Raw genomic sequence first — 9,855 nt, 5'->3', positions numbered from 1 at the left:
ACTCACTAGTTCATTCACCGGCTGATAAGAAAAATATATTGAGATTTGATTCTCGCAAAATACTTGGTTTTCTTCGGCGAAATCTTTTGCGGATCGTTTATTTTAAAGGTATGACCGTGTAGTTTATTGCTTTGTGAATAAACTTTGGTAAAATCGAAGAGAAATGTGTTGATTTTATGTGTATATGTTGCGTGCGTGTTTGTGTGTCTATAAAGATTTTAAACCTCCATGCTGATAAACTTTACTATTAGCTACTGGTGATTTAAGTCGCTAAAAATGTCTTACAAAATTAAAATATTTAGCAAACGATGTAATCTTTCTTGTTGCTTTGATTAAACGTTTAGAACCGTTTATATATGCTTTTAGGTCAAATGCTTGCTACTTGAAAATTATTTGTATCATTTTCGTTGTTACATAATTCTAGTATCGGTCATTGGTTTGAATAAAAATAGTTTTATAAACGAAAAGATACGTTTTTCCAACGAGTCTTGGACGATTTAAGCATGAAACTTGCATGTAGATAGCTAAAATCTTTTGAACTTGTGACCAACATTATGGGATTGGATTACAACAATGACAATGATTATGATTATCTAGAGCAAGACAAAGGCCGGCACTGAGCATTTGGAAACTGATAAAAATATTCATGAAAATAAACTATCATGGTTTATTACCGCCGTTGAGTGGCTCTGTAAAATAAATTATCCACACTTTCTAGTTTAAAAATGCTCAATGCAACAGGTTGCCTGCATTGGGGTCATACAGACAGAGGTGTAATTATATCCCAAGTTTGCCCAGAATAATAATCGTGCTCACATACTTTGGAAGGACCCTTTCAAGAGAAATCAGTCATGCATTTATGATTAAACATTCCCACCATAGTTATTACTAAGCACGAAGGAATGACACTAGGGATGCAACAGGCATTATGATGTGAGTTTAGTTTGAAACATGGATAATTCAATCAAATGGTCAGGTTACATGAAATGTTTCAGCTAAGCTCCTGATGTAATCTGAAGCTGGTATAAATTGTCAAGTGGATCAATTTTAGCCAGAACCAGCTACAATAAAATTTGTCATGAGTGCGAAGTTAAACCTGTATCAAAATTTGTTTCGAAATACTGAAAATTTAAAACTTGGTGACCTTTTTAAAACTTTTACATCAAATGCTTTGAATGTCTGTATCAAGTGTTTACCATATTTTGATTGCATTTTTTTATTTTCAGAATTAATATCGACAAAAACATGCCTGAACTCAGCACAGATCTCCAGCAGGCCATAGATTCCATCAGGTCCGCATTAGGGAACACAATCTCTCAAAAGAAACTGTTTCAAAACAACGCCGTTATTGCCAAAAACCAAATCCAAGATGACATCAGCTTCCACTTAGAGCTGCTGAGAAACAGGGAAGTTTGGCTTCTCGAACAGGTGGACATCCATGCTCAGATTAAAGAAGAAGCATTCGAGAGCCACCTTAACAAGCTATGCGTTTTGCTTGCAAAGTTAGAAGCCTACCAGCAGCTTTTGGAAGCACAAGAATTGCGAGAAAACCTGGAGATCATCAGTCAGGCCGAGGAGATCATTTTAAGGTTAAAAAGCGAGGCCTCGTATTTTGATGAGACAACAGGAATTTGCTTTTCCGCCGGTAATTTTTCTCTCTCTGATGCGGTGAAGAAGTTTGGAAAGATATTGGATGCAGAGCCATGCGAGGAGACTGAAAAAACGCCGAAAGGTAACAAGAGGAGGAAAGACACAGCTCGTGAAATCCTTTTCATTCAAGAGCACTTCAAAAGAGTTGCTAATTCTCCGCAAAAGAATTGGCTTATGGCCGGTGCTGTGTGTCACGAGGCTAGAAAAGATTTTGGGACTGTTTGGAAGCACTATGAAGAGCTCAAGAAGTCAGATAAAAAAGAATGGTTGTACAAGAAACGCCAGGTCTGTTTTAATAAGCACCTTCCTTTAGTAATTTTCACCATCTTCGACTGTCCACATTCCTTTTCAACAGAAGCGTACATTCTTTTGAATGCAAAGTGAAAATTGTCCGGCTCAAAAACACTGTTCAGTAAAAACTAACATAGATCTTTTATTATTTTTTAATCTAGCCAATGGATTTGGAAACGGTTGGAAATCGCTTCGAGGCTCATTTTCAAGAAGTGAAATCCACTCCAGCCAATGACTGGCTGCAGAATATCCCGAGCAAAAGCGATGAAAGCGAGATTTCTTCTGGATTTTCCTACCGTAGCAAATTGGATACCTCTGAAAATATCAAAGCCTGGATATTGAGGCCGACGGAAGGTCTGTCGCGTTCGTCAAAAGACGACGACCTTCTCGACGAGGGAATCTCACTTTCCCGCCATTGTAGCGTTGAGCCGAAACTTGTTAGTGAAAAATACCACGGAAAAGCGTCTTGGTTGATGGATGAAAAGCTCTCGAAAAGATCTAAAGAAGATTCGCGGGAAATCTCCACGAGCGACCAGCTCGACGACGATTGGCTGATTGGCGGCTACACGTCATCGATGACGTCATATTCTCCATCCCAAACCGGAAGCTGGCTGCAACGTTTCCGAGACTCGAACGATAGTGGCACGAGCGATTGGCTGATCGTGTCGGAAAGCGAACCCGAGCCGGAGTATTGCGAATGGTTGACTCGGGAGTCCATTGAGCGATGCAAAAGCTGTTCAGCTGACTGCCCAAAGGAGACCTTTGGAGTGTTTCGAAATGTTCTGACCAGCTCGAAAAACGAGTGGTTGGCAACAGCAACAGATTGGTGAAAAAATTTGAACGAAATTTTGAATGAAATCTGCCTGACACGCAGCATATATTTTTCCTTTCTTTCTAGGATTTTGAAAACACGTTTCTCAAATTTACTTTAAAATGATCGGTGCAATTGGGACAAATAATATGTTAACCGGTTGGAAGTTATTTAACATAAAATAGGATTGAAAATACAAATAAAAGAAAAGGAACAAAAATAAAAATGATTACTTGCTTCTTTGGGATAATGTGGGTTAACAAGTTACAAGGTCACTTGTAAACTGGATTGGTAACTCGGTCAAATCGGGTACCAGTCCATTTCCATTGTTTTTGTCGACAAAACAGCCATTTATTTATAATTTCATAATAAAAATGCCATGTTCAGTGAGTCCTGAAATACACGAATTTAATCCTTGGGATTAAGATTAGGATTAGGTTTTAGATTAAGTTAATGGTTAATTAGGGTTAACCCTAATCCTAAATTTAATCCCAACGTAATCTCAAGAGTTAAGTCCGTGCATTTGGGATTTACTGAAAGTGGATTATTAGCAGCTATCGTTCCAGTATTTATAGAGTTCAGTGTTTATACCCTATACACACCCCCTGAACACCCATTTTTGGAGACGGGGTGTATGCAAGTGCTCTACATCAACAGCGGCTCCCCCACGGCCCACGTACTCATAGACTGAGAGTTCTAGGTGGAAGTAAACTAAAGGGTAAACTCGTCATCTACCCCTCGTGGAGAACCCTTCCTCTGTGGTATCGCAATGGTCTGTCCCTAGATCTCTCGATTCTTTTTTGACTTCGAATGATTACAAGACTATATTTACGTCTAATAGCAATATATTCACGTGTAATTGGAATTGCTCCAACCTGTCATTTATCGATTGCCTGGGTTTGGCCACCAAGGCGTTAATAACACACAATTATTGTTGTGTCATTTTGTGATGAAAACAAAATATTAACATTTTTCTTCCTCGAGTAATTGACAGTCATTCACCATCTGTTGACCACAAATCGCTTTGTGAATCGTTGCCAGATCTAAATAAAGAACTTATACCACACATTGATAATTACCGCGCGCCATTTCACAGCATTTGCAAGGTATTTAAACAATTTTCGCTATTTTACAGTCAAATTCATTCAACTATGATAAATTGTTTTATTTCATTTTCAACACGTTTAATGAACATTTTTACCTCTCATTTGTAACACATCAAATATTTGTGTACCATAATTAGCTATTTCGTGGGATGGACGTGTCGGAACGAGCAATCTTATTGGAGGCATTAATTGTTTTCATGTTTGCAACAGTAGGAGGTATATGAACGTAAATATTTCACGATGAAGTGTAGGATTTAGGTCTCTAACAGCATATTGCTTCGTATCATTTGTCAAGTAAATTTTGATCATTGACGGGTAATACATAACACATCCCATATGTGCATTGATTGTGCGTTTCTAATTGATAGAAATATCACTCTGAATAAGTTTAGTTTAGTTTAGGTTTCCTCCTGTAGTAACACTGGATCAATAAGAGATGATCGTTACTGGACCTCTAGGAAGAACAGTTTAGAACTGATAGAGCCATCCAGTATAAATAAAGTTAGTTTATTTCAAGTTTCCTCCTGTAGTAACACTAGATCACTAAGAGATGGTCCTTACTTGATCTCTAGGAAGAACAGTTCAGAACTGATAGAGCTATCCAGTATAAATAAAGTTATTTTAGTTTAGGTTTCCTCCTGTAGTAACACTGGATCAATAAGAGATGATCGTTACTGGATCTCTAGAAAGAATAGTTTAGAACTGACAGAGCTATTCAGTATAAATATTAAATAAAGTTAGTTTAGTTTAGGTTTCCTCATGTAGTAACACTGGATCAATAAGAGATGATCGTTACTGGACCTCTAGGAAGAACAGTTTAGAACTGACAGAGCTATTCAGTATAAATAAAGTTAGTTTAGTTTAGGTTTCCTCCTGTAGTAACACTGGATCAATAAGAGATGACCCCTACTGGCCTCTAGGAAGAACAGTCTGGAACTGGTAGAGCTATCCAATGTAAATAAAGCTAGATTAGTAGACTTCCTTCCTTGTTGACCTTACTGGACTTTTAGGAAGAGAAAATTAGAACTGGCAGAGCAATTCAGTATAATTAAATAAAATCTTGTTAATATTTCCTGTAGTAAAACTGGATCAATAAGAGATGATGCTCACTGCACCTCTGGGACGGAACAGTTTAGAATTGATAGAGGCATAGAGCTATCCAGTATAAATAAAGTTTTTTAACTTTAGTTTCCTGACTTTCCTTCTGTAGTAACACTGGATCAATGAGAGATGTCCTGTTTATAAAAATAGCCTTTAATGATAAATAAAGAGAAGGCGACCTTGATACCCACAGCCTGGTTTTCATATGTCAAAATCCATTAGCGAAATCTATTGTTAGTAGTCGGCACCGCTGATACATCAAATTGTTCTGCTTTGGCAATTTCTTTTTTTACGGATCACATGCAGAGGCTTGGCCGAATAAAATCGCTAAGAAATTGACATATAAAAACCAGGCTTTATATGAAAACAAGCCAAAGTTTACGTAGCCGAAAGGGCTCTCCCCATGCACAACAGGCCTGTCCTTACGGTAAACAAAGTAAGTTCATGTTTCCTCCAATAATTCCATCACTGAATGGCAATGTGATCCAGATGCTGGACCGTCAGTATTTTAGATATATCATTACTCGGCTGTTTTTGATCATGCAGGGGCTCCTAGTGCGTCACATGCAGGCATACGGCATTTGTGTAGACAAATGAACAATTTATGTATTCACCTCCTACATTGGGAAGCAATGAAGTAGCCGTGGACTATTTAGAGTAAACTTTTACACGTTGACAAATAGACGCGACAGGACATATTAAGTAATAGACTATTTGACCGGCATACCGATTATATCCCTTTTTAACCATCGACCTCGTTTGTGTATTCGTTGTGGTCCAAAATAAACTCTAGCGTGTTGCAGATATAGAGATTATATTTCTATGTTTTCGTGAATTAGTTTATTGTTGATCACATGCTTGAAAACAAAGTAATTCGTACACTTACTGAGCTCTCGAAATATGAGCAAGTTTTTGACACGGAAACGAGGCTATTGTCTGGAATGTAACAAATTAGTACCCGCGAAGATATAGCCGTAACGAAATCGTCTGATACCTGGACGATGAAGGTGCGTGTCCGTTGACAAACAGAACCGCACGTTTTGAATGCAATAATCTATTGACCCCCTATCATATCGAACAGGGATATTGCTCGTTTTGATATCGGGCGTTATTATTTGACACTACTGGTTGATGCGTGAAATCTGCGGGGATTTTCGTTCGAGTCGATCACCTCCAGTGGGATAGCGCATTCATACACTACAGCAACACGATAACAATTTAGTTTGACTGTTCAAGGGATGGTTTTCACATCACACTGCCGTCGCCTGTATCATGCGATGTTCAGTGAACGGTTCAGAGATGAAGCAGTCAAGTTATATGCGACAGAAACTCCTCTAGTACAGATATCTCTTTAATGCGGACGTTTTTGAAACACAGATTTTCGCTTATACATATAGATCCATCTCTAATATACAGATGCCTACCTAGTAGTGATCTCTTATACCTTATCAAACCCTCTACTAAAAACACCTCTATTATTCAGGCATCAGCCACAGCACGCTAATACAGATATGCACCTTTCTAATAGAGGAACCTCTATAATATAGGCTACGATACAAACGTCTCTTAATTTAGTGAACTCCCTAAAGGTGTTTACAGACATCACAGGAATACCGACCCCTCTTGAATATAGACTAATAGACATACGTCAAATACTGCTCTAGACAACTTCTTAATAACAAAGAATCCTACTACGGACATCTCTCTAATACAAACACTAAAGACGTCGTTTTGACAGTGAACGGTTCAAGTACCCTATTTGGTCAGCCCCCTTGTACGAAATTGACTTTCCCTTGGCGTGGTATATTCTAAAATTTCTATTCAAAGAAAAACAAAACTGTCAGTCTTGAAAGATTCAACAAGATAGGGACACAAGACCTTTATTGTTCGAAAAATTAGGTAAGGTACGCAACAAACATGTCTGTGTGTCGGGTATGTGACAGTAAGCATGGTCCACTTGAAGTGGCTTATTTATTAGATCAGATTCAGAACTCATGAACTTGACCTCCCGCTTGTGAAATGGTTTTTTTACCAAATATTGTTGCCAAAGAAACCTGTAAACTTATACAAACATTTACAGAGAACATGAGGGAAACTTATCGACGTTTTGCATGCAGAGAATCACGGCGTCCGGTTGAAATTTTCTGCCAAGGACGTAGATGCTGTGACGGAAATCGGATAAGAATGCCATCTGTCGATAACGGCTCATGCCTTTCATCATGGTTTTGAAATTATTCCACCCATCAGATATACGCTATCTGCGCTAGACTGGTAATACGATTAAGAATATGGAAATCAAAATTCATTTCTCTTAGAAGTCCTGAACTAAACTAACTTTATTTATACTGGAAAGCTCTATCAGTTCTAAACTGTTCTTTCTAGAGGTCCAGTAATATATATCAAATTTATTGAACAATGTTCAAACGGAGAAAATGCAACGGGACACGAGATCCCATGCGAGGCATTCTTCCGATCACATATTTACATATACAAAAACAAATAACACACAGAAGAAACATAAGTTATATAGCTACACGCATCGAAGAATAAACATATGCTATGCACAAGCTCGAAAATCCAAAGTTGTTGATTTGTTTTTTGTTTTTTTGTTTTTTTTTTTTTTTTTTGTTTTTTTTTTCATGGGAAATAAAATAAATTTATCAGAAAGAGATAGTTGCCTAAGATAATTTAAAAACCATAGTAATATTTAGAATCAGGCAATAGCATATGTTCTCTTCGCATGTTAATTAAGCTCTATGACATGAACAGGTTCTATGCAATGACCAAGTACAGGGCATGTCGACGTCGTAATAAGACTCGACGTAGTAAGGATCATCTCTTATTGATCCAGTGTTACTACAGGAGGAAACCTAAACTAAACTAACTTTATATATACTGGATAGCTGTATCAGTTCGAAACCGTTCTTCGATTCCTAGAGGTCCAGCAAGGATCATCTCTTATTGATCCAGCATTACCACAAGAGGAAACCTAAACTAACTTCAGTAAAGTCATGCAGGGAACCTAAACTAGGCTAACTTTAGTATAAATCAGTAGGTGGCTATATGGTTTTTCCAAACTGTTCTTTTAAAGACCTAAAGAGGATCAACACATATTGTTTGATCGTCGATTGTCATCACCACTGACTGCAAGAAATAAAAAAATTAGCCATGCAAATGACCATGAATAAGTCTCATTGCACTCCTTCAGATAGACAGATTACGACCGAAAATCCTTCGGCTTAAAATGTTAATATCATGTAATGTTGCTATCCAATTGTAAACATATTGAAAGCAAGCGTTAGCAACAAGACCAAGTTCAATTTATCGTTTTATTAAAACCCAACATGAACTCAATTCTTAAATATAAAACTTTGCACACATGTACATTATTAACATGACTAGACTACAAATTGAAATACGCGTATACGTATTGAAATGTACAAACGTCCCAGCGCATAAAATATATCAATGTTCTTTTTAAAAGCACCAAGGATAATCTTGGTTTGTCAACGTGAAGATTTTTACAAGCAAATGAATTCGCGAATTTAATCCCATACAATAAATTCCTCGAAAGGTTTTCACATCGTGAAAATATGTTGTCTTTAAAGAGTTTGTCCGCGAGTTATTTGAACAAAACTAGACTTAATTAAAAAACCTCATGCCTGTCACTCGCTGAGACGGGATAATTCGAACACTCCACCCACAAAATCTGCATTGAGTCTTTGGCATTCAGTTAAGATCCACAATTTGCGCAGTCGATCATTTTCGCGTGCGCAGTTTAGGATAGCGCACTTCAGGTGTGCAAAAGTAATTTTCCCAGCGTTTTTGAAGAATATTTCACTTTCGACATAGCCTGTGGCTATATGGCTATAATCAAACCACCCAAGTAAGGTAACATATTCGATACACCGAAAAATCTTTGCTTCAACAATTTACCCATAATTTCGTTCAAAGTTCAAGACTATAAAAATAACAGATCTATAGAGATATATGTTGAACTTAATTTGTGTTTTCCAAAATGCGAATTTGCGGCCCGGAAGATACGAAATCACTGTATGATTTATTAAAGCAGTTTTAAAAATCGAAACTGTCTGAAAAAAGATTACCATCTTAGTGTAATCTTTTATGGCCGGGGGACACAAGACATGATAAGATTTTATAGCAAAAATAAATAAAACACGCATTAACCGCGCTAAGGCTTGTTGATAAGACAGTTCACCGGTCGAGCAGATAGTTATACCTAGCCTCGTTTGCATGGGATTAAATGCGAGTCATTTGAGAGTAAACTCTTACAACTCACGCCAGTTTTCCTTCCTTGATACAAGGCAAGAGCTCGCTCATTGCCGGCAAAGCAGCTGTTGTAGTCTCGTGCGATTTCTCGACCGTCTGCAGCCAGCGTAAAATCATTGTATCTTTGCCATCATTCTCTTCGTTATCACTACAAACCTCTTCAAGCGATTCCGTGCTATTAGTTCGCTTTTGTAAGCCATAAACCTTCTCCAAGGAGCCGTCTTTCGCTTCTGAAGGCGGCCTCGGACTCCCATCTCTTCTCAACAACCTGGGACTCGGCGTGCTACTGGAAAAGCAGGAATCGCTGCTGCTATGACTGGTCTGTCGCCGTCTGCCCAACGACAAATTCCCAATCGAATTCCCCACTTCGACCAGAGGAACCAAATCAAGATTGATTCGATAGTTCTTCGGTAGACTTCTGGTCGATTGTTTGCGATTCGAGTTCACTACCAAAGGCGTCAAAGGACGATGCCTTTTCTCAGCACAATTGCTGGACCCTTTACCTTGGCCTTGTACGGATATCGGCGGTAGTTCTGGCTTGTATAACTCTGGCGCGCTGCTCAAACGCGGCAGAGACTTGTTGAGTCCATTCGCATTTCGTTGAAA

At 38.2% G+C, this 9,855-nt stretch overlaps 1 protein-coding gene across 1 annotated transcript; it reads left to right on the top strand.

Annotated features, from left to right (window-relative positions):
• Positions 1-2,961, top strand: LOC114528465 (nuclear receptor coactivator 4-like). The gene is made up of 3 exons (XM_028550107.1): positions 1-108; positions 1,227-1,935; positions 2,103-2,961. Exons 2-3 carry the CDS (start codon positions 1,246-1,248, stop codon positions 2,769-2,771), a joined length of 1,359 nt encoding a protein of 452 aa, XP_028405908.1. The 5' UTR covers positions 1-108; positions 1,227-1,245; the 3' UTR covers positions 2,772-2,961.
• Positions 2,962-9,855: the final 6,894 nt, after the last annotated feature.

The sequence above is a fragment of the Dendronephthya gigantea genome, unplaced genomic scaffold, assembly GCF_004324835.1.
Source record: "Dendronephthya gigantea isolate DGI-Jeju-01 unplaced genomic scaffold, DenGig_1.0 000050F, whole genome shotgun sequence".
Taxonomy (NCBI): Eukaryota; Metazoa; Cnidaria; class Anthozoa; order Malacalcyonacea; family Nephtheidae; genus Dendronephthya; species Dendronephthya gigantea.
Note: the sequence above shows the minus strand (reverse complement) of the source record. Positions and strands in the feature narration are given on the sequence as shown.